This window comes from Cavia porcellus, unplaced genomic scaffold (assembly GCF_034190915.1).
Source record: "Cavia porcellus strain 051 isolate PalLab524CR breed Dunkin Hartley unplaced genomic scaffold, mCavPor4.1 scaffold_18, whole genome shotgun sequence".
Classification (NCBI taxonomy): domain Eukaryota; kingdom Metazoa; phylum Chordata; class Mammalia; order Rodentia; family Caviidae; genus Cavia; species Cavia porcellus.
This window is the reverse complement of record NW_026947501.1, coordinates 22,669,694-22,695,662: the sequence shown is the minus strand read 5'-3', so window position 1 is coordinate 22,695,662 and position 25,969 is coordinate 22,669,694. Positions and strand designations below refer to the sequence as shown.

General features: G+C 35.5%; 1 protein-coding gene across 2 annotated transcripts in view; it reads left to right on the top strand.

Moving 5' to 3' along the window:
• The window catches only part of Ppp3r1 (protein phosphatase 3 regulatory subunit B, alpha), a 117,621-nt gene that overhangs the window by 62,502 nt on the left and 29,150 nt on the right, over positions 1-25,969 (top strand). For both annotated transcript variants that reach the window (XM_063229533.1, XM_063229534.1), the window contains one exon: positions 22,186-22,225. In XM_063229533.1, the coding sequence (XP_063085603.1) occupies positions 22,186-22,225 (40 nt within the window). The remainder of the gene's footprint in view (positions 1-22,185; positions 22,226-25,969) is intronic.

Sequence of the window (25,969 nt, the reverse complement as noted above, 5' to 3'; positions counted from 1 at the left end):
GGTTTAATCCAAACTGGGGTCAGTCACCCAAAGCTTCTTGGAAGAGGTGGTGCTTGAGCCAAATCTTGAAAGAATCAGCACTGAGCCAATGGAGAAGAGCACTTCAGATAGGGAGCGAATGTTCAAAGTCATAGAGGCATGATTTGGACAAATGGTTTAGAGCATGAACGTAACCATAGAGCCTGATTAACGATGGTTTGTTAAATTTAGGATTCTTCAACATTATGGTAATGTGAAAGTAATGAACATTGGGTAGAAACTACTTTTATATAAACTAACCTCACTTGGCATGGTGGTATAATCTCAGCACTAAGGAGGCTGAGGCAGGAGTATCACTGTGAGTTTGAGGCCACTTTAAACTATATAGTGAGACACTTTCAACACAACAACAGAACACAATAAATCATATACTAACCATACATGGAAAATACTTACACAGTCATTTTGGTTTTCAGTGTATTAAATGAATTATATGTGGTATTCAGTACTCCTTTTATAAAATGGACTTTGTGTGAGATGATTTTGTCCCACTGTAGGTTAATGTGAGTGCTGTGAGCTTAAGGAAAGTTAGAAGTTAAGCTACAGTGTTTGGTAGATTAACCATATTAAGGGTATCTTGAAAGCCGAGCATGGTGGTCTATTCCTGTAAGCCCAGTACTTTGGGAGCCTGAGGCGGGAGGGTCCCAAGTTCACCTTCAACCTGGCTTAGTGCGACTTTGTCTCAGAATGAAAAAGGGCTTGGGTTGTAGTCCAGTGGATAGGCCCGGGGTTTAATCCCCAGTAATACACAGGAAGACAGAAACATTTTCAGTATGTATTTTCAATTTGTGGTGGATATTAGGATGTAACTCCATCATGAGTTGAGAAGCATTTATATTCAGGATAGCTAGAAATTAGGGGAGTGGATGGAAAGGAGAGAGGGTTATGGAGATTGAGGCTATATCACGGGAGCTGTGCATGTCATACATTTTTTTCCTTAAAAATTTTAAGCTATTATTAAGCAGACAAATGACATTATCTCATTTACTGTTAAGGGTTTCTTTGCACCTATTGACTTTTTTTTTTTTTTTTTTTTTTTGTCTTTTTTCTGTTTTGAGATGCTGAGGATGGAATCCAGGACATGGATTAGATGAACTGCAATCCAATTGCAATCCAGTTTAGATTAATTGCACATGCTAGGCAAACACTCTCCCACTGAGCTATACCTCCAGCTGAATATGTTGAGTTTAAAGTTGCCTATCTAGGTGATTATGGCTTATAGTAGTTTATGGTAGGTTATATCTGAAGCTCTGAAGAGAGATCTGGGCTTGAAATAAAGATTTAAGAGTTGTCTGTGTATTTGCTCTAAGTAGTGGAATCCATGAATTTAGAAGAATATGAGACTCAGAGTTATCAGATTCCAAAGAACACTGCATATAAGATGCAGGAAATTGATGAGCCTCTCATTTAAGAATGAATAGCTAAAGAGAGAAATTAATGAAGTGATGTCAGATCGGAGGGAGAGAAGAGTGAATAGTTACTTCACAAATCCGGAAAGAAGAATTTAAGTGTCCTTTGGCGTGATGAGGAGAGTTCTGGTGACTGGCAGTAGTGGTTGTAATGGTAGCAAGGAAGAACAAAGACCAGGATGTGGTAACTTGAGTACACACGTGGACAGACATGGAACATGGACTACTCCCTAAGACGTGCAAAAAGAGGAAGACAAAAGCTAGAGAATTTAGGTGTGAGGGAGGATTTATTTTGGGTCAGAGGACTAAGCCAGAAAAAGAAGAGAGGAAGAGATTCTTTTCAGAAAAGGGTGGAACTATTAATTGATGTTTCTAAGGAGGTAGAACATGATTCTCCTTATACAAGAAGAGGGAGGGATTCTTTTCATCTCTTAACATGAAAAAGAGGTAAAGATAAAACGTTTTATAGGTGATACAAGAGTTTAGGGTGGAAAGGAATTTAAATTGTACATTACCTTGACTGACTTCAGTTTGCTTTCATTTGGAAACCATTAGTTAATCTAGAAATAAGGTGCTGGGTAACTTGGAAGAAGTGGAAATTGTAGGTGGAAATACTGCTTTGAGGATTATGGGTATAAAGTTACAAAGATTTGAAAGCGAATAGAGATGGAGACCTTTTAAATACAGAGTTGAAAAAGTTAGAAACTCGTTATGAGAAAGTAGTCATAAAGGGTAACAATCTAGTGACTGGATATAAAGATAAGTGTACATTATTACTAAAAAGTAAGAAACTGGAACTGAACTGACAGCTGAAAGAAGTATTAAAAGATGAGTTTACTTTTACATAGTGAATGTAAAGGACTTGAGACATCCCACTATAAAAAGTAGATTTAGAATATTTTGAGTCAAGTTGATAACTAGAGACAGGGTTATGATGGGGCTTTTCAAAAAGATGCTGATGGTAATAGTCATTAGAAGGAGAGTAATAATCTTCAAGATAGTAAGTTCAGTTTAGTCCTAGGTGATGAAAATAAGATCTCAAGGGAGTTTTCTAAATACTTTGTATATAATAATTGACATGAAGTAGTGTTGAAGGAGAAACAATCAGTAAATAAGTAGAATAAAAGAGTAAATGCTGATGAAACATAGGTGGCAATAGATTTTAATTTTTGAAAGAAGGGACAAAGGGTGTTACCTTATAATTGAAGTAAGTTCTTTTGGGTTAAAGAAGATGTGGATATCCGTTAGAATTAGGAAATAGAAGCTGTGAGAGAGTTGTGAGAAAGAATGATTGGTGGAATAAGCCCTAGAAGAGATAGAAGCGAATAAAAGGAAAGAATGTAAGTCAAAAGAGAAGCTGGCAGAAAAAAATCAGGGTAAAACCATCTTGATCACATGTACATTCTAATAACATGGTTCATACCAGGTGGCCTAAGTCTCTGCTCAATTCAGGATAGTCTAAAGCAGGATTCTTTGTTAAGATTGAGACTAAAGCAAATAGACTGGGAAGGTCAATGCTGTGGAGAAGATTATGCTGTCAGTTTGGGGGAATTTTAAGGACAGCTAATGGGGTATTCATTATTATTAATGCGTAGGTCAGTGACAAAGGACGTAAGTCTGGGAAATGAATTTTAGCAAATAAAGAGGCTAATACTTTGCCAGTATTGGCTTTAATTCAGATTTAATGGTGCCTGTGATCATGTTACAAGATCTAAAAGTAACAGTTTTCTGAGGTGTGGTATTTGTAAGAGTTTAATGTTCCTGAAGATGCTCCATCAATCTGCACATACACATTTGCTTTAAAAGTCCAGTGATACTGAAAGGTGTAAAATGGAAGGTGAGTCTTTTCTGGCTCTCTGTCCCCCATTGTTAGGAGTTTTAAGCTTTTTCCTTCTCCTTCCCTTTCGTGCCGGTGTATATATTTATTATCACAAAGGGATTTTAAAGATAGCATGCTCCAGTTTACTCATGATCAGTTTTATTCGAGGGTTCTAAACTATGTTTTAAATGTAAACATTGAGTCAGAAACAATTCATAGTTCTAGGTAGGTAGCAGTTTTATAATGATTGAGGTTGATACTTTAATATTAAAGTCTGAACTATGATGGTATTATAAAATTCTTGCGAAAAGTAATGTTCTACTAGAATAAATTTTGCACTTAGCTTTTTCCACTTAACATCTTATTAGGCATAATGGCCTAGTCAGCAAATCATTGAGAAAAGAAAGACTTTCAAAGTGTAGTGGATATAGCATCTATCTTATTTCAAGAATTCTAGATTAAAATTTTTCCTTACTTTTATTTTTTCCAAGTAAGCCTCTTTGTTTAGTTCTCATTCACTTTCTCCCTTTCTGAATTTTCTCCTTACCGTATCGGATAGTCTCTTCATTGTTGAATAGTACATGATAGCATACATACATAGATATGGTACAGGAATAAATGTAATGAATGAAATGTGGCATATATGTTTCTGTTTTTTAGTTTTTATAGATACTGTATTTAAAGCATTTGATTTTTGTAGGACATCATTAAAAGTTATTCAGAAAGTTCAGATTTCCTTAGTTCATTTCCTTCCCAGTTTATATGGCTCTTTCTTAGGAATATCAGAGGGAGAGCCATATTGGTATCCTAGAAACCATTTCTGTGGATGACATGCCAGTTTTACTTTTTTTTTTTCTGGTAATGTTAACAAAATTGGTTAATCGTTTGGCCAGGTCTCTTGTACACAATGCAGAGTATTCATTTTTATTTGTATGTTTAGAATTTTAAGTGTGCTTTTCAACCCAGGCACAACTGGAGAAAGCATAGCTGCCTGCAGAAAGGTTCAGACTGCTGGCTTTGGCCCTTATGTGAACTGTTAGCACTTTTATTTAGTTTTAGAGATGGTTTCCTTTCATATCCTTTTAAGTGTGATGCCACAAGCAACGTCCTATTTTAGGCATGTAGTAAACTAGCATCTTGTGGAGTTGTTTGCATATAAGGCAATCTTTAATAAAGATTAGAATTCCAGGAAATGTAAGTGATAATGGATGAGAAAATTTGATCTTGTGTTTATAATGCAGCTATTTTTCTAACAAATAGAATTTTATGAACTATATAAACTAACAATATTTTTTTCCAGTAGAAGAGTAAACTTGAACCTGAGTACTTCAGATTTACCTTTCTGACTGGCTATTATATCATTAACATTTTTTGACTTATTATCTTATTTTCTTCCTTATGTTCATTTTTCAGTCTATTACAATTCTATAATACCCAGTTCAAGAGACATTACCTACATGTGGCTGTCTAAATTTAATTAAAATATTTTAGGCATAATAGCAGTAAGGGCTCAAAAGCTATATGTGGCTAGTGATTATTGTGCATCTTAGTCTGTTTTCTGTCACTGTAGTAAATACCTGAGAGTGGACAAAGAAATAAATTTGTTTTATTATAGTACTGTTTTGGAGTTCTTAAATTCAGTTTCGGGGACCATGACCTTGAGAGCCTTTCACCTCCAAATAGCATGAGCATGAGTTTGGGGACACAAAACACATGAACCTTTTAGAGGGGACATTCAAATCATAGTATTCTGCCCTCTTCACCTCTCCCCACTGCCTCATTGTTGTCACATAAAAAATGTATTTGTTCTGTCTTCATAGTCCCAAAAATTTTAACTTGTTCAGCATCAGTTAAAGGGGCCAAAATCTTCATTTGAATCAAGCATGGTTTCAACTCAGTCCAAGGCAAATCCTCTCCATCTTGTGACATGAAGAAGTTACATGTTTCTAAAATGCAATGATGGGACAGACATGAGGTGGACATTCTCACTTCAGCCTGTGTTGCTGATGTTCTCCCACCAGATGTGCTAGTTCGTTCATCTTCAGTTTTGCATTACATGAAGTGCTAGGACATGAATATGTTTGCAACTGTCTAGGAAGAACGGCCTTTGATTGCTAGTACCTTGTTCTTTTCCATGAGTTTTCACTTGAATGGTGTTTACTTTCCTTGTTTTTATCAGCTTTCTGGCCAGAACCATTTAATTGCCACGAAGTTCTAGGCTTTTCTGTACATTTCTCTTTGTTTGAGTTCTTATAGTGATGATGTTAATCCATTTAAGAAAGTAGGGACTTCATGATCTAATTATGTCTTAATGTCCCACCTCTTAGTGTTGTGGAGATTTCAAAATGAATTTTGGAAGGGATATTCAAACCATAGTACTAGCTAAGTTCAATCATTGCAGAAATCTGTTTAATGCTGCTCTGAAATAATTATGCTTGTGCATTTTGATAAAACTTACAGAACCAGTAACCTCCTGATTACAAGCATGAGATTTGGAGTTGGGAAAGATTGGAATTTAGATTCTGGCTGTGCCATTATTAACACTGTGACTTTAAATACCAGGAATTCTAGATTTTGATTTACTAAAAATATAAAATGGAAATAATACCACTGTAGGTTGCAGTAAAATCAATATCTGGAAATCTAGTAGTACTTACTAAATGTATTTGGATTTTCATTCTTGACTTTGTACTGTTGAACCTTCTTGGAAATTTTTCCTCTTTTGACTTGTGTAACTTTTTTTATGGTTGGTATTCCACCTTTCTGACAATATTTATTTGTTTATTTATTTGGTACTGGGGATTGAACTCATGACCTTGCGCTTGCCAGACAGGTGCTTATGCCACTGAGCTAAATCCCCGGCCCTCTGACAATTATTAATCTTTGCTGCTAGCTTCCTCTGGGTTTGATCCAAGGTCCTTTTAAATATGATTGTATCACTTTTTTTTGGTACTGGAAATTGAACTCAGGACCTTGTACTTGCCAGATAGGTACTTGTGCCACTGACCTGTATCCCTGGCACTGGTTATATCACTTTTATACTTAAAAAAATCCCATAAAGACTAACATTCCTAACATTAATTCATGGACTCCATAATCATTCTTGAGTTTTTTTAAGTGGAAATATTCACTCCTGAGTGGAAATTTAGTATGATCTCCTTTCATTTCTATCTAGGTTGTAAGACAGTCACACAGTGCTTAATTTTAAAATACAAATTGATTTAGAGAAATGTGTAACATTTCCAACATATTAGTGCTTTGTGCCAAGCAGCAATTCTTTAGTCCAGAATATACTAAGAAACTGAAAGTAGCAGGCTACAGAGGAATATGGTATTGTTTAATTATGTTTATATTTTATATTAGGATTTTGTTTTTGTTAGTCCTGGTGACAGAACACCATAAATGTGTCTGCACACAACTCTTAATACCTTAGGCCATGTTATTGTTAACATGTACTTTTAAAAGAATTCATGATTCTTTTTTCAAGATCATAAATGTCATCATACAGTGCACATGTCCTTTCATTTAGATTTTCCAGTGCCTCCTGAGTCACTGCTTTGTGCCCGTTATGACTGCTCTTCTTGTAGTTCCATTTCCTTCACATGTGAACTATTTCGATAGCCTGCAAAGTGCTTATTTAAATTTTGCTCCCAGTTTCTTCCTTCTTTGTTCTTTTGTATTGCCACCAGAGTCTATCTTTTGGAAAGGAAATCTAACATCATTGCCCTCATACCTCAGGTGTTTAACGGCCATATATCAGTGTCTTATTATTTTCTTCATCACTGAGACACAAAACTTGGCATCTACAAATTAAAGGAGGAGAGGATTATTTTGGCTCAGTTTGTACAGGTTTCAGTCCATAGTCACTTGGCTCCCAGGAAGGACTGTGTGGCACAGGGGCAAGGCAGAGAAGTAGCTGTTGTTCTTATGACAAGATGCACAGAACCGTGGAGGAGGTAAATTGTTCCAGGCCATGTCCCACCTAACAGCAGGTCAGCTATAATCCAATCCAAAGCCTTTCTGTGATGGTGTGAGTCTTTGGGGGAAGATACTTAGATGGAAACTAATATTCTGTCCCTGGCCCCCAAAATGCTTGTAGACATCTCTCTATGCAAATTGGATTTAGAACATATCTAATAATTGCCAAAGACCTAACAGTTCCAGCATTGCTGAAAAGTCCAAGTCAAAAGTCTCCTCTGATAAACAAAGCAAATTCTTAGCTGTGAGCCCCTATTGCAAAAAAAACCTAAACACTGCTAGCCTACAATGGTAAAGGGTAAATATTCCCATTCCAAAAGGGAGAAGGAAGGGGATAGAAAGGAATGGAACCAGAGCAAGACTGAAACCCAGCAGAAAAGACAACAAGGCCTATGCATTTCTATCCTGCATGTGAGATAAATTGTAGCCATGAGATACAAACTCCAAAGGGCTTGCTTGGGTGGCCCCACCCCTGTGGCATTGCTGGTGGCTGTACTCCTGAAGGTTTCTCTGCTGGACTGGCTTTGCTCACTCCATTCAGTTTTGTGTTTCTGGCTTCTTTCTGGGGTCTCTGCTGCACCTTTAAGTTTCATTCTCACAGCTTCACACACTGTGTTCTCAGGGTGCATTCCCTGGTCTCTCAGGGCTCCTTCTGAGATCTGGATGGATGCCTCCCTGACCCCACAACTTTTAATTTTGCATGCCAGTAAAACCAGCACCATGTGGATGATGGGGAACTGCTGTCAGCTCATGCTATCTTGTATCACTACTGCAGAGGTCTCTGAGTACCTGGATGACTGACTGTAAACTGTATACCGAGGAACAAACTCCACAGGCCTCTGATGCCCTTTTTTCTGGAGCACTGTTCCCTGGGACTAAGTCTTTGACTCGTAATTTTGAGCATATGAAGGGTACGACCTTGTTGGTGCCTCACATGGCCTCAAAGCATCTTTCCTGTTTGTCATGATGAAAACTACTTGGCTTCTTTTTACTAATCTGTTCAGCCACCAAACTCCCCTCTGCTCTGTTTTTGTGACTTCTTTCTTTCTGGTAAAACTGAAAACTTTTAACATAGCTTGAACCACTGATGGTACATGTACGACTGACCTATAAGGTGCCTTGTATCACTAGTGATAAAATGAACTAATAAAATTAGTATAAATAGATGAAATCTAGCTGCTTAAATTTGAATAACTACTTCCCAAATATAAATATTAATATTATTTATACCAATTATATTATTACAGTAAGCAACAAATTTATTTCATTAAAGTTTATTTCTACCCATGAATAGTTTTATCAGTGATTTATTTTCTAAATTTTAATATGAAAATCTTACAAGTAGCCCATTGCTGATGTATATCGTATGCATTTACAACTGCTGTCCCACAGATAAACTCTGTTGCAGTTCTTTATATCACTTCAGTTTTTTAAAGATATTGTAATATGATGATTCTGGTCTGCTAAATAATTGCCTTTGTTTGCATGATCACAAGGGACAGTAATGCATGGTCCACCAGTGGCTCAAGCTGAGAGGAATGATTGAATTCAAATCAAGGGTACCTAGCAGCAAGACTTAGGAATTGTAGCCCAGCATGAATGTGTTAAAGTGGACTTTTTGCTTCTTATTTTCAGTATAAACCTGGCTAAAATCTCTCATCAGAATTCATGCCACAGCCTCAAGATTGAGCTACCTTGATCTCTCTCAGATTGAGTAATTCACTGTCTTTAATCTGAGTATTCCTTAAAAGTCTTAGAATGTGAGCAGAATGTAGACAAATTTCCTGCCAAAGCATAACACACATGATCTGGAGTGCAGTTACTAATGGATCCCAGCTGAAACTTTGAGTTTGGTCTTTAACATCTACCTTTCTATCAACATTCTGATGTTTAAGCTCTGACCAGAATATCTTATGAAACTCAGTTTACAGAATTCTAGGATTGCTTGTTTGACCAAAGTCATGGTGCCTCCCCCCCTTTATTTTCTAGGTACCAGGGATTGAGCCACTGCTCTAAATCCTTGGCCTTTTTTTTTTTTTGGAGACAGGGTCTCACTTTGTAGTGCAGGTTGGTCTGGACTCAAGGTAATCTTCTTGCACAGCCTCCCAAGTGCTATAATTACAAGTGTGTGCCACCATGCCTGACACTCTTACTACATTTCAGAAATACGAAGGTTTCTAAACCACATGACCCAGTACAGTCACAGCAGCGACCCTACTGCTCGAATACCAAAATCCATCATAGTTGTTTTCCTTGTTGGGACCAAATACATGACCACCTCAACTTAAAGAAAAGGTTTATTTTGGCTCACAGTTTGTAGACGTGAGTCCATAAGGAGCTGGCTCCAAGGTACAGTGGCGTGGTGGAAAGGCCTGGGCAGAGGAAAGCTGCTCACCTCATGGCAGTTAGGGAGCAGCCTAGGAGGAAGGTGACCCTCCAGATTCTCTCTCATGACCCAGTGCTTTCTCCCTACTGCCTGATAGCAAGTCAGCTACTGTAAGCCTTCAGCTAGTGTAAGCCTTCATAACCTAGTCACTCTTCGGAAGCCCACATGGGCAGGTGAGGCTTTAGGGGGATATCTAGATATAAAACAAACAGCAAGTAGCTCTCTGTAGTCCATCCCATATTACAGTACGTTTACCTGTCTTCCCTTCTAAGCTGTGGGCTCCTTCCAGGCAGAGGAAGCATTTTGGATGGCAGTAACGTGTCTGTAAATCTAGTTCTCATTGTGGTAATTTTCATGTAACGTAGAGATGCAGTGGAGCTAAGCTATATTACATTTAGAACTGGGGAGATTTTTTTCAAGTCCTGTAGAGAAATTCTTTGAAATCCTGAGTGTTAGGTACAGTGGGAAAGTTGCCAGAAAGGAAAGTGCTTTTGAGTCTAAAAGCTATGAAACTTCCTTTTTAAATATCTGAATAGAGAGTTAATGTGTCAAGGTGTTATTTTCTATTTGTAAATAACAATTTTGGATTTTTTTTTTACACTGAAAGATCTTGAGTTTTTTTAGGTTCTAAAAATGGCTGATGAAGTGTGATCACAATTCTAAATCCTTGATTGCTTTTGCTTGCCAGATATTTAATGTTCACTTAGTACATGTAACAAATATGTCAGACAAAAATATGAAACAAAAAGACAACAGCCATAGAGAGATGTTGTAGCATAGATTGAATCAGCCACATGGAGAAAAACTAATACAGTAAGTGTTACAGAAGAGTTATTATAAGGTGGTATGTGGTTTTCTTTCTTTCTTTCTTTCTTTCTTTCTTTTTTTTTTTTGCTGCTCTACCCAATTTAAACTTAATGTGTAGCGATTTGAGTACTTTATTACTGATTCTAGTCACATTTAGGAAGTCATAATGTCAATAATTGTTCAAATGCAAAAAAGAATATTATCTCTTTGGTATCTTCAGTAATGTTTTTGTCTTCTAGAATATAAAATTGGAATGCCTGTGAGTACTTTGACAGTTTAAAAAAATTATGAAATTGCCTTAAAACATGCCTGCTTGATGTAGAGTTTTTATGCTGCTTGAATTTTTTCTTTTTGGGGGGGTGGTACTGGGGATTGAATTTATGACTTTGCACTTGCCAGGCAGACACTTGGGCTGCTGAGCTACATCCCTAGCCCCCTCCTTTTTTTTTTTCTAACCGCTTGCATTTTTTCTGAAAGAATCAAACTACTGAAAATTATTGTGTAATATTCTTGGCAGGTCTGGATTATAATCAGTTCTTCTCTGCAACCTTCTCTCAGCATTGTACTAATTATCAAAGTAAAAGTAATAGGGCATTTTTATCTACAGAGTAACAAAATGACTTAAGGAATATATTATTTCACAAAAGGAGGAACACAGAGCCAGAGATGTACAGGGGTGGTTAGCAGTTTATGACCTTCATTGGAGACATAACTCATTTACTTTTAAAACCTCTACATGCCAGGAGAGGACTGCCAGAATATCAGACTGAAGAAGAGTTGGAGAATCATTCCTTTAGGGTAACTTCAAGTCTCCTGTTAGCCTTTTTCCTTAGGGCTCATTGTATTCTCTTTGGCCCTTTCATACTGGGAGAAAACAGATGGGGTAGACTTTGTAAATGCTAAAAAACAATATTTTATTTGATACTCTGAACAAAGGTCACAGATTACTGATAAGAACATAAATAGTAGAAAGTGTAGCTTCTGGTTTTATCCTGTACTTTTCCCTTGCTTTTGTGTAGCTGTTCTCTAATGTGATCATACTCTTCATCTAACTATTTTTTTTGCCTAGTTTACCATAACAAAAATTCCACTTTGCTCTGGAAAGATAACTCTGTACAAGCCTTTCAAGTAGAGGAGAGCTGTTCATTTTAGCAATAGCAAATATTTTAGGCTTTGCAGGTCATACCACTTTTTGCAGTGATTCTACTTTGTCATTGTAGTATGAAGCATCTACTATAGCCAACTCATAAAATACATGAGAATCACTGTTCTAGTAAAAGTTAAATTACAAAGACATGTGATGTATAGATAAGTGAGTTCTCAAAACTATATATATTTAGAAATTATTTCATATCAACAATAAAAAGATAACTTGGTGTCAGCACATTGTCAGCTTAGCATCATTAGTCATTAGGGAAATGGACATCAAAACTACAGTGTTATACTACTGCACATCAAAAAGACAAGTATTATCAGAGAAGGAAGAAAGTAGAGCCCTTGTACATTGCTGGTGCTAATGTAAAAAAGGCTGTTTAGAAAACATTTTATTAAATATTAGACACAAAGTTGCTGTGAAATTTAGGTACATATACCAAAAATAAATGAAGCGTGAAATGAAGCAAAAAATTTGCATCTGAGTATTCTCAGTAGCATTATTCAGAGTATACACAAGATAGAAACAGCTCAAATGTCTATTGACTGATGAGTGGATAAATGAAATGTGTGGTAGTCACAATGAAATACTTAGTAGTAAAAGATGTACAGATTCTTGGAACAAACATGGATTAATTTTGAAAATATTCTGAGTAAAAGGTAAATTGCAAATGATCACATATTGTATAATTCTATTTACGTGTAATATATCCAGAATAAGGAATTATATGGAGTAAAGAAAGTAGGTTAGTGGTCACCTACCAGCCAGCTGGCGTGAAGGGGGTGGTTGATGGATTGCTTTTTGTGGGTGATGAAAGTACTTTAAATATCTGTTGTAAATGGTTGTACAATCCTGTGACTGTGCTAAAATTATTGAACTGTATAATTTAGACAGGAATTGTATACTATATGAATTATATGTCAATAAAATTGTTATAAAAACAAACGAGAGGTAGGGCTGATTTGGCCTGGTGCCATACTTCTCTGACCCAACAGATCATTCCCTTAAGGAGTAATTTCCTTCTATCAGGCTGTGCCTGCCTTTATTTCTTCTAGTGTTTTTACCGTGTACATTTGGTTATTCTAGTTTTTCATTAAAAATTTACAGACTCTGTTGCACATTTACCTTCTGGGTTCAAATATCACTTGAGGTTTATGGATGTCCAAAATTAAGTGTTCATTGCCTTCATGTTACTAACTGGTCCGTCTCTTCCCTCCTCATTCTTTCCCTGCTCTACTCTCTCTCCACCTTCATTACAAATGTATGCCGCCATAACTACCCAGACTATTTCTTTTGCCTTCGGTTATTGTGGTGGTTTAACCACCCAAACTCCCACTGTTGGAACTTTATTTCTTCTGTTTTGAGATTATTTTTTTCAGTTGTAATTATTAAAATGCTGTGCCTATAAAGTTCTTTTGTTTTGGGGTCAATTATATTTTTAAAATTTAATTTTTAAAATTAAATATAGTGCAGATGTGGCTTATGCCTGTGATTCCAGCACTTAGGAGACTGAGGCAGGAGGATAGCTGTGAGTTTGAGACTGTCCCTGAACTGTGTAGAGAGCACAAGCCTAGCCTGTAGTACATAATGAGTCCCTGTCTCAAAAAAAAAAAAAAAAAACCCAAAACAAAAAAATATGGTTCCAAAGCAAGTATTTGAACCTACCAGAAGTTGTTGGACACTTTTGTATTTTTTATTCTTTTACTATACTTGTCAACAGTCTTTACTTCCCTTGCACTTTCTTATTGTTATGTTTGGTGACTGTGACTACTGTGTTAGATCCAGGAATAACGCATTAAAATTGCTATTCCATTGTGATTTCCTAGTGATCAGCCACTTGAATTTAAGCATTCCAAGATAAGGAAACATGACTTCAGTAATCTACTAGTTCTATTGTTGTCTTTCCTTTTCTTTTGTTGCTGAGACAAAATACCTGACACCTAAAATTAGGGAAGAAAAGGTGTTTTTATCTTACAGTGTTTTGGAGGTTTCAGTCCATACTCCGCTGGTTCCAAGGCAGGGTGGTGTGACTCAGAGGCTACAAACAGCAAGAGTGAACAGGGCAAAAGAGAAAAAAACACGCCTTCTTTTCCTGCCTTACATTGTATGCTAGCTCCACCTTGGAGCGGGTGCAACACTCATACCGCCAGTCCAGTGCTACATAATGAACCAATCACATACTAGATTCACCCACCTCGTTGACTGCATGAGACTTGGGGGACCACCAAGACACAAACCATGACAATTGTATAATACAGAAAGGCTGTGGCTTTATGATATATTGGTAAATGTGTGAGGGTTACATTAGTTGTAGTTTAAATTTGGTCTCCATCACTACCAGCTGTGTGACAATGTGTAAGCTGTTTAAATCTTGATAATACTCTTTATTGGTGGATAGTTTGAAAAATGTCTAGTACATGAATGTTATTTTACTTTTGTGCACCTGGTTAATACTAACCACTCTCCAAGTTACCTAACACCTAAAGACTGTTTTCTAGATCTATGAAAATTTTTCTTTTTTAAAAGTTGCTTTAAAGTTGATATAGTAATGTTCACTTTAGTATGAACTAAAAGTAGTCATTGACATTTGTGGCACCTGAATAGTTTTAAAACTTCAAGAGTTGTTTTAATTTGAGGAGCAGATTTTCAGAATGAAACCAGATGAAAAGACTTAACAGTTTTTTGTTTTTATAAACTTAGAATTAAAAAGACCTCTACATTAATAAAGCTGTTGCCCTGAGTATTGCTTTTTGAGAGATAGCTTATATCTTTTTTTTTTTTGTCTTTTTCCTTTTTATTGGTACCGGGGATCGAACTCACAACTGCCTGCTTTCAAGGCAGGCGCTTTTGCCACTGAGCTAAATCCCCAGCCCCAAGAGATAGCTTATATCTTTAGGAGTGAAATTTTATTCTTAAATCCCTGTGATTATTAATCAGATACAATGCTATAAGCACTTTGTAAGGTACCATTCTATTTTTTGTGGACATAATATTCAATCTTTTGAGAGTTTAAATACTGAAAGTCTCAATCTGGGACAAATTGGCGGTTAGGATACAGAGGAAGGATCCATTTACACATGGACTGGGGAGTCAATATATATTTCCCCTAGTCTAGGGGAAAGAAAAACCGGAGGTTTACTTAAAGATTTATAAAAGGATATTTCAGTGATAATCCAAAGATAATAAGTATCTCCCATGTGTGGTGCACTGAGAAATAACTATAGTGAATAAAACAATTACTTTGCTGTTCATGAAGCTTACAGTGTGATAAGTAATTATAATGAGAACCCGATGCCATGTGTGGAGACACAGCTTTATGTTTGAGACTTTAATTAAGCCTGTGTCTCATGCGTAGCCACAGCAATTGTGTGATTATATATTTCTCTGATAGGGAAATCCAAAATAATGTGGTCTTTGTGTGATCATTAAATAAGAAAGTACTTGTGATTGTATTTTGCAATAAGTCAGTCCTTTTTGAAAATGTAATCTCTTAAGATCATTAAAAATCACTTTGTAGGGCTTGGGTTGATAATTTCTCTTTCATTTAGCAACCTGCATAACTTAAAAAGTTGTTATTGATCAAATTGAATTTATATCATACTTTTAATATGATTTATAAACTTTATAGAAAGTCTGCAGGTACCAAAACAATTAGAACTGTTTTCCTTCTTTACCTATTTTTAAGCCTTTGTTAAACATTTCCCTCACTTGATTTCCAAAACTTTCAGAATATGAATTTTAACAATATATGTTAATAAGATATGTGTGAATATGTATATTTATATTCTACTATGGCATAAGAAAGCATTGTAGAATAATGTTTATATAGATTATGATAGAGCCATAGGAGTATTAAAATAGATTACAATCATATTCTATTGTTTTTCTTCCTATAGTAGTCATTAATGAATTTTCCTGCTAATGCTTTATAAGTTTTGGAGTTTTATTATTTTTGATTCTTGTTCCACTTCATTATTTTTTTTTATATTACTTTCTTTTGAGACATGGTCTCACTGGCATCAAATTCCTGGCTTTGAGTTATTCTTCTGTCTCAGCCACCTGAATTACGGTTTGTCCCACTGTACCCGGCTTTGTGTTTGTATTCGGTTAACTTTCCCTTGGGTGGGGAATCTACATACTGATACATACTGATAATTTCTAAAATTGTATCTATCCACAACTTTTCCTGAGCCCATATTCTGTAAGTATTTGTTGGATATTTTTTTTTTTGATATCCAGAGACCCCTACTATTTCACAATTCTATGTCTGAGAGGCTGCTTAGAATATGCAGTGTTTGTACTTTGATCATGGCTAGCATACTGCGTAGCACATGTGTGTTTTCCTCTTTCCCCACTAATAGTTTTGTTAGGGAGGATATATAATAGGTTCTTGTCCTCTTTACATGTAGAAAAAATATTTCAGAGTAGTATTACAGTATAAATACAAATTTGTCTAATGAAAGTTTATCCACATAGCTCTGTAATCAAGTATTTTAAAGATTAATCAGATTTTAAATGTAGTTCATGAACTGAATTCTTTCCACTATTCAGTTCGTGAACTGAGGTACCAGTGTATATAAATGAAGTGAATAAATTCGACTACATTAAAATGAGGGACATATTTTTAAAAACATGACTAGCAGTTCTCCACTTAAAAGAGATTGGATTCCTAGGAGAAAATAAATAATTTCAGGACTGGGATAGGGAAGTGTGCAATATATGCTTGAAACACCTCGTTCCATGAGTTTAAGAAGTGTTCAAAATGATACGGGCATATCAAAAGGACATAGGAACCAGCTTGAAGGAAAGGGGCTACCACTGGCCAAATTAAACATCAAATTAGATAATGATGATAAATAGTATAATTTATTGACATAAAATATATGAATCCAGATTAAAATACACAAACACAGAAATATCAGAGAAAGGAAACCCTTACAGAAGTCCTAGTAATGTTGAAAGAATGATGAAATTAAGAAATTGCTATATGGCATGTTATATGTCACTTGCATATTATTTCATAACAAGTACCCAAAAATGTAGTAGCCTAAAATGACACATATCAACACAGTATATATGGATTTAGCTCTGCTGCTTTCTCTCAGAAAGTTGAGGTGTCCCAGGGTATGTAGTCTCTAAAGGGCAAATATTGGGGCAAGGATAACATTTGTATGTGTTTATTGATTATAGCTAGCATTTAGTTTCTGATACTGTTGACTAGAAACCTAAGGATTCTGTCCTCCATGTACCCATTTGTTTTATCTCCAGGTGCATGGTATGTCACTTTTAAAATTTTAGCCAGTTATATCAGTTTCATGTCTGGCAGTATATTACTGTGGTTTTAATGTGCATTTCTCTAATATGTAGTGATAATACTTTTTCATGTGCTACTTTGCTATTACTGTATCTTTTTTGTTGTACAATATCTATTCAAGTCATATCTTTTGGTTGTTTTTGCATATTGATACTTATCCTTTCTAGAACTTTTATTTTAAAGAAAAAAAGATAACAAAACAGTTTAAAAACAGGCTAGCAGGAGAGTAACAATAATTAAGACATTGTGTATTGTTACATTCATAATAGTTGTTCAGAGTACAAGATACAGGCATGAAATACTGGTCCAAACAATACTAGCACAGTGAACTAAGAGGTGCTTAGCTATCTAACTGTCTTAAAGTCTCTTGTGTGTGTATCTTTCCCTTCTTTCCTTTACCATTTCTCCCGTCACAGTTTTTCTTTTCTTTTGCACTGTTTCTTCCCTATTCCCAGTATCTGTTGTACATTTTGAATCTTTCTTACTTGTTCAGTTTCTCACACTAGTGAGACAGTATGATATTACACATGTGGGTCTAATTTATTTCATTTATGAGTATGGTCTTGAGTTGTATCCATTTACCTATGTAAAAGTCTCAAGTTTACCCTTTCTGGCTGAGTAGTATGGAATATATATATAAACACACACACACAGATATCTATCTATCTATCTATCTATATCCCTCCCTGCCTCTTTTTGAAACAGAGTTTCACTGTGTAGTTCAGACTTGAACTTACTTTGCAGCCCAGGCTGGCTTCAAACTCAGCAATCTTCCTGCCTAAGCCTCAAAGTGCTGGGATTACAGGCCTGAGCCACTACACCTAGCATGGAATTACTTAACAAAGTTATTTTTCTCCATTTGATTACCTGGATACCTTTGTTGAAATCCTACTTTCTTTACTTTTTCTGTTCCATTGATCTTTGTATATTTTGTTTTTGTTTCTGTTTTGGTGTCTCATTATGCAATTCAGGCTGACCTTGAACTCACTGTAGCCCAGGCTGATTTCGCCGCAAACCTCTTGCCTCAGCCTCCAGAGTGCTGGGATGATAGGCATCCACTAACATGCCTGGCTCTTTGTTCTTCTAATGATAGCACTCTGTTGATAATTCACTTTATAATAACTAAATCAGGTTTGTATGAGTCCTTAGGTCTTTAGCATTTCTGTGTAAATTTTATACTTAGTTTATTGATTTGTTTAAAATACTCCAATGGGACTTCGGGGTTCTGTTCTCGTTAGATTAATTTTCGAAGAATTGCCACTTTAAACATGAGTCTTCAGACTCTAAACATGGTATGGTTTCTTTTAAGATCATATTTAATTTATCCAGTTGTTTAATAGATTCTGTTGTGTACTCTGCACACATTTTTTTGTCGCTAAATGTTTTATAGTTTTGATTGGTAAGTAGAAATGTTTTCTTAGTTTTATTTTTTAGTTGTTTCCAGAATATAAAAATAAGTTTGGGGGGTGGGGATTTAGCTCAGCAGCATAAGTGCCTGCCTTGCAAGCAGGCAGTCGTGAGTTTGATCCCCAGTACCTAAAAAAAGGAAAAAGACCAAAAAAAAAAAAAAGTTTGATTTTTGTGTGTTAACCTTTTATCATGTCACTTTAATTCACTTATTGCTTCTGATAGCTTTTGTAGTTTGCTTAGAATTTACATACATACATAGTTATTTCATCTGCAAGTAAAGGTAGTTTAATTTTATTTTTTCCCTAACCTACATGTCTTATATTATAGTAGTACAGGTATCTTTTATCTTTTTTGGTTAAACAGAGAAAGGAATTCAGCCTTCCACCATATTGTGTGTAATGTAGATGCTTTATTTGAAGAATTTTAAATGTTCTATATAGTAGTTTTATCATAAATAGGCTTTAAAATTTGTCAGGTGCTTTATTGTGTCTATTGAGTCAACTGTATGGTATTAGTTTGTTTGATTTTTATCCTATTAATATTGTGAACCACATTGACTTTTAATATTAACCTTGCATTGCTGAAATTATCATTAATTGGTCAAGATATTTAAATTTTTTTTTCTAGATTCAGCTGGCTAAACTTAAGAGCTTTTGTATTGATGGTCATGTAGAGATGATTTTGGTATAGGGACAATATTTGCCTCATAAAATGAACTTAGAATTATCTTTCCTATCTGTTCTAGTTTTTGAAGGTTTTAAACATTGGCATGTTTTTGGACCTCACTTTTCTGATAAATTGATTTTTTTAGTATTATATAAGAACCTTCTTCATTTCTAGTGGAATTCCATGTTCTGAACTTTACATTGTCTGATCGTATGAGCCGTTACAGGTTTCTTTTTATTAGTGTTTGTGAGGTACATCTTCATCTGTTTAGTTTTTGCCTATCTATAACCTATTTTAAAGTGAATTTTTTTGTAGATCGCTTACTCATCTAGTTGCATCTTGTTAATCAGCCTTATTAGACCAGTTGCAGTTAAGTAGTACATTTCTATAAATGTTTGCAGTTAAATTTAAGTCTTGCTATTTACTTTATACTTATTACTTGATTTTTATTTTTATGCATTTGTCTGCTTTCTTTTATAATGAATCTTCTGACCAGGTGTGATGGCTCACACCAGTAATCCCAATACTGAGGAGGACGCCATGGCAGGAGGATCTTTATGAGTTCAAGGCCAGCCTGGGGGCTACATAGTGAGTTTAAGGCAAGCCTGAACTATGTAAGAGAGAATGTCTCAAATACACACATGCAGTTTCTTTATGATCGTATTAGAGTTCTCCTGGGAACCAATTTTATTGTATATTATTTTCTAACATGGTTATGGCGATTCAAAGCCTGACACACTGTTCTCTGTAAGCTAGAGATTCAGGCAGCTCGTAGTATAATTTGAAGACCTGCTTAGAGCAGAAGAATTGATAGTGTAAGTTCCAGGCTGAGATGAGAGCTTGAGAACCAGAGGAACAGAAAGCAGTAGACCAAATTTCTTCTGTCTTTTTGTTCTGGTTTGCTGTTCAACAGATCGATACTTACTGATGCTTTTCTGAGTTCACCAGTTCAGATCCTAATATCCAGAAACACTCTTAACAGAAGGTCAGAAATAATGTTTAACTGACTCTCTGGGCATCCCTTGGCTTAGTCAAGCTGACAGATAAAAAGAAGCTATACCTTTTCATTTGGGGCCTTTCTTGGTGTTTTTTGTTTTTTGTTTTTTTTTTAACTAAGTGGGATAAAAACTGAATATGGGGCAGAATTATATTTGCTATATTGACAAAAATCATCTCTATACTGCTGTGTTTTGTTTTTATTTTAAAAATGTTTTGCAATGGAAGACAAACCATGAAAACTGTTTTGCCATATAAATTCAAAGTGGAAATTGAGGGTGGTAGGGTGGAGATACTGCTGTTGCTTGGAGTTTTTGAAAGGGCTTCACATGGCTTCTGAAGATTTATTTTTTATCTTGAAGGTATGGGTGATATTGCATATTAGCATGGATGTGCTACACTGTAGTCAGTATTGTATAGATTGAGTTTTCAGTAACCATTTGAATATATAGATTCCAGGTTTAGGAGAGATAAATAGATACTGTTGATGATAAAGTCCTTAGGAGCACCGATTTACCTGGTCATTTGGTTTCGTGTCATTGGATGTTGTGGATGCTGACTAGTGGGAGGAATACAAATAGAAGAGATTGATTGTATCATTTATAAAGAATTCATCCCACTGTAGAGGTTAGTGTGCAAACAAAATAAGGACCTTATTTCAAAATCCTGCCTGAAACTATTATGTAACTTTGTCACTTATAAGACAGAGTATTCATTAAAAACTTAAATTTAAAAATACATAGAATAAAAACAGCAATAGTACAAAGCTTAGTGAGTAAAGTTCACTGTACTTGAGAACTTTGCAGAAATAGATTTTCAGGAGTGCAGTAAGGAAAAGGAGTATATTAAAATAAAGACATTTAAGAATATGGAAGTAATAAAGATGAAAATCATGGAAAGAATATTAAAATCAGCTAAGTAACAGAATAAGCAGAAGTCCATCTATATTCATGGATAATGTAAAGATTTATTGCTTGCTGTTTAGTTTATTTTAAAAATATTTGATATTTAAAGTAATCTAAAATTAACCAATTCTGGAAAAATTTCAAGGAAAAGTAGTTGGTAGCAATGTATGAAGAACTGAAAATGCCAGTTTCCTGATAAATATTTCTTAGATTTTATGGTCATAGGATTAAAGAAATTTTAGGAGTTTAAAAGTTAGGCTGTCATGGTAAACTGTCTCCCATCCTTCAGATTGCTTTCCCAGGGTTCTTAGGATTTATACGTGTAACCAAGTATTGTAACATTAATCCTATTGTACACTTACTGCTAGTTGTTAGGCAGGGTCAAGATTAGGTAAGTAGAATGAATGTAAAATGCTTGATAGTATCACTGAACTTTATTGACTGAATTTTTAAAAAAAATCTTCATGATTTTACCTTTTTGAATCTTGATATTTTTATTGTTCCAGATTTAGAGCTACTCATAGTTTCATTTATAATCAAGTGGTGTGTGATCTTCCACCAGATATTTGACTAACCTGTACCCAGCCCTCAAAAGTTGTTAAATGTAGACACTGATGCAGGTGTATAATTTGTCTAGACTACTTTAAGAAACAAACTTGTCACATCTTCGTAAAAACTGGTTTTATATTTTTTAAAAAATTACATTGAGTTCAGATAAATTATGAAATAAATAAGGCCTTTGCATGAAAAGAAAACTTGAAATGGCTTTCAAGTGGGTGGCTATCTTATATTACTTACCTTTCTGTTAATACTTTTTTTTTATAGTAGCACAGCATGTAGAACATTCTGTTTCAACACAGGTATAAATAGTAATAGCCTCCTGGTTTTTCTTTTCCCAACTCATTTTGTAGTCTTAGGAAATGCTGAGGTAAAGAGGTTTTCTTCTGAGCTCTCCTCAAAGTGAGTTTACCTACCAAGGCAAGTTGGAGCACTGACAGTCTCGAGTGTGTGGAAAATTTGGTATATAGTGTGTTATATGACAAGAAGTTAAAACTTATTTTAATCAAATTCACAAGTCCTAAGTGGCAGAACCACACCTCAAGCCAGTTGGAGTCAAAGGCTCCTTCTACCGTATTGTAAAACTTATTTTTTATACTGATTTTTAAAAGTAAATCTAATGTATAAATCTAGACATACTAGTTTATGGCTTATTTTCTTATGTTTTGTAACGTAAAGTATTTGTTTAGTATTTTAAAGAAATTTATACTGCTCTTGTGACCAATTGTTTCCTTTCTTCCTCCAGGGAAATGAGGCAAGTTACCCTTTGGAAATGTGCTCACACTGTAAGTTGAATATTCTTGTTATTAGGAATTTCTTACAAATCTATCTTTACATATGTTTGTGTATATGTATGTATACGAGAATACAAAACACATATCTGTAATACATATTTATCTGTATAGTAATGTGACCCACTTGCCAACCCCCTTGTATGGTGCTGAAGCTCAAACCTAGTTTTACCAGATTTTAGGGTGCTGGAGTCTCCTTCGGGCAATGGTTTCTAGATTTTCTGTCCTAACCAAAACACTGGTTAAGACAAATGTAAATGGAAGCCAAATTTTGTTAAGGTTCTAGAGAAATCTAGGAAAAGAAATAGGCTCCACAGAGTGAGTTTGACCCAAGTAAAAGTAGGAAGAGAAGTATGCCCTCCAGTGTAAGGGTGAGCCACTGTGGAAATGAGAGCACAGTGGCAGAAAGCCAGGGTAGACTGTCCATTTTATGTCACCCACTCCGCACGTTGAAGTTGGGTCTGGGCTACCCAATGGGAAACCTGCTCATCGGTGTGCAAAGCTGTGGGAACCATTGTGCACATGTGTCCTGGAATCCTGTAATTAACAGGTTACACCTGTTTCCCCAGCCAGTTTTGCCATGTCACTACTACTGAACTACTACATCCTCAACACTCATTACCTTTAGTTTTGAGCTAAGTTACACAGGAGGGACTAAAACTTAGATCCTCCTGCCTCAGCCTCCATCATTGGTTGGATTACTTGAATCCACCATCATGCCTAGTGCAAAAGGAGCCCTTAAGTATTTAAAGTAGATAATGAATTTGACATATAGCCTACAGGTTACCAAGAGGGGAAACTTTTTGTAGACTTTATTAATAACTGTGTTATGCCATAGTTACAGATAAACCCCCCAAATCTCAGTGATTTAAGCTAACAGAAATTTTTCAAGTTAAAGGATTTCTTTTTTCTTTTTTGTCTTTTTCCTTTTTATTGGTACTGGGGATCGAACTCACGACTGCCTGCTTGCAAGGCAGGCACTTATGCCGCTGAGCTAAATCTCCAGCCCCCCCAAGTTAAAGAATTTCCAAAGTGGCTTTGTAGGAGCTTTTTTCTGTTTGATACTCAGTGATCTAGGTTCCTTTGTTTTTATAATACCAACAGTTGTATGTCCAATTTCCTGTGTATCTACAGGGGAAAGGGACATTAAGATGCTTGCAGGCCATGCTTTTATCTGAAGTGAGCGACATATTTTATGCTTACGGTGTATGGGCCAGGAGTGGTCATAGTGCTCCACCAAATTGCCATGCAGTTGGAAAGTTCAGTTTTCTGTATATTTAAGGAGAAGAAACAGATACAACACAGTTTTCATTAGATCTTTTAAAAAAATTCTGTGGATAGGTTTTGGGTGATATTTTTGTATTTTTCTAATTCAAAAACACATTTTCAGAACAAACATCTTGTCTAAAACCTTGTTGTAATACTTAAAATGTGCTATTTTTTAAGTTTGAAAAAGGTCATTTTCACACATGAATTTGATGGAAGCTTAATATTTGAAAGACTAGATAGCAATTTAGATTTAATTAACTTGTATTACTATTGCAATAAGAGTTAAAAAGCAGATGTAATGATTGGTCTGGTCACCAAAAGCATCTGATGATACCTCATTACTGCTTTATTAAGGGTATGTTCATTTTGACATTCTTGTTTCAAAAAATATTCATAAAAATGCTGATATGTTTCGTTTATACCACTAGTTTCTCTTAGTCTATTGAGAAGAAAGTTTTGTGCTAATTATCTGTTTTTTCTTTTTAAGAGTGCTTTTTGTTGATGTCTTATATTCTAAATAACTTCTTTGAAGATGATACACACTGTATTCTTACTATTTTGTTGTAAAATTTTGTTTTATTATTTCATAAAATAAAAGACGTGGGATTGTACTTCCATGTTTTCCATCCCAAGATATTTTAGTTTCATTTTATTATTATTTACTCTTAGGGTTAGGAGTTAAGCCTTTAAAAAAGTCGTAATTTGATTTGTAGAACAGCAAACATTTTTCCTTAATAGTCTATTTTACTCATAACCTTGTACTTAGTAGGACTCTTTTAAGTCTTTGGTCATTTGGTTTTTTTGTTTTTTCCTGGTTCTAGAGATTGAACTCAGGACCTGTGCACTGAGCTCCATTCCTGTCCATTTTATTGACGGACTGATTAACACACAAGATCTAGCTGAGCCACTGAGTTGCTCAGGCTAGTTTTGAGTTTTTATAGTCCTCCTGCCTCAGCCTCCTAGAGTGCTGGGTTACAGATGTGTACCTGGCTAGTTATACCAGTCTCCTGCATATTATGGTTCTGTTCAGTCCCCTGTTAGCCACTGTTCGCCTACCTGCTTTTGCCTACATTTTCAAGTTCTAATTTCTTTTTATCTTCTGATTAGTTCCTTTAGTTCCTTTTATATTCTCTGGTTGTAATGTGTCGGTGTATTGCAATGGGTAGTCAACATCATTCAGACTCTTTGTAGTATCTAGAAACTTTAGAATTGACAAGTACATATCTGGATTCCATTGCAGCCATAGTTTTTTAATGTTACTTTATTTCTGTCACAAACTCAGGTGAGATTTGGAAAGTAGAAGTGAGCTGGAATTTGCTGTTTTCTGTTCTTATTGTTTCTATTAGTACAATTCTGATTATGATTTGGATTTTTGTGTCTGTGTATATTCTGGAGCCAAAAACTTTCAAATTTACCATGCAGCTTCCTGGCTTTAGGACAGGCAGTATGTATTCTTTTGATACCATAGCTCTATAGTGTGGCTTTGTAAATCGTTCATGAAGCCTTTTAAAGTCCTTATAACGGTTAAAAATCTGTTTTGATTAGCTGAAATTTAAACCTGTTTAAATTAGCTGTTGTATTAATCCTTGACTAATAATAATTTCAAGTGTATTGGCTGTACACTCTTAAGAGAGTAGAAATTCGGATTGGCTATCCTGGTTGGATCTGGAGGTGGGAAGGATTTTAATTATGAAACAAGAAGTACATTAGTAGTCACTGTGGCACACAGTGATGAAAAGGTAATATAATTATCTTGTGATTTACATAAAATAAAGTGCTTACTGAAGACCCAAATTGGTAGACCAACTAGTATAAAATATTTTCTGGGGAGGATGAGGATGAAAAGGAGAGTGAATGATTACTCCTGATCAAAAACTAGAGAAAATAAGGGCTTAGTAACTACTTTTTCAAAGACCAGTCAGATGAGTCAGGAGCTGATAGTTTTCTCTTAAAAAAAAAAAAATCAGATCTGTTGTGAAAGAGCAGTGATTGGGAAAGGGGGAGATCTGAGAATTGGAGTAGAGCCTGTTGGTAGGTTAAGATACAAGGCTGTTAAATTCCCAGACCTTTCTGTGGTTCTTAGCAGCAGCAGCCCTGTCGGCCTGCAGGAGGCTGATCCTGCCTTGCTTGAAGGCATCGTTAACTTGTGCTGAGCTATCTTCTCTTTTGAATTGTTGTGAAACCACTTTCCCCATTGCTCTCATGGGCTGCAGTCTTCTTTTTTACCCCCAACACCAACCGGTTTCTTTCGTTCCCATCACCGCCTTTGCCTGCCTCTGAGTTTAGGCAGAGTGCCAGTATGTCAGCTTTTTACACGGCCGGTGCTGCCTTCAGTCTCTTCCTCTCTGTGAGTGAGTGAGGCCTTCTGTCATTCCACACTCTCCTTAGATTTTGTCCTGCTTAGTGTCTTCTGTATTTTGTTTTTAGCTGTCACTCAGAGTAAATTGAAATTACTTATTAATGAATTTT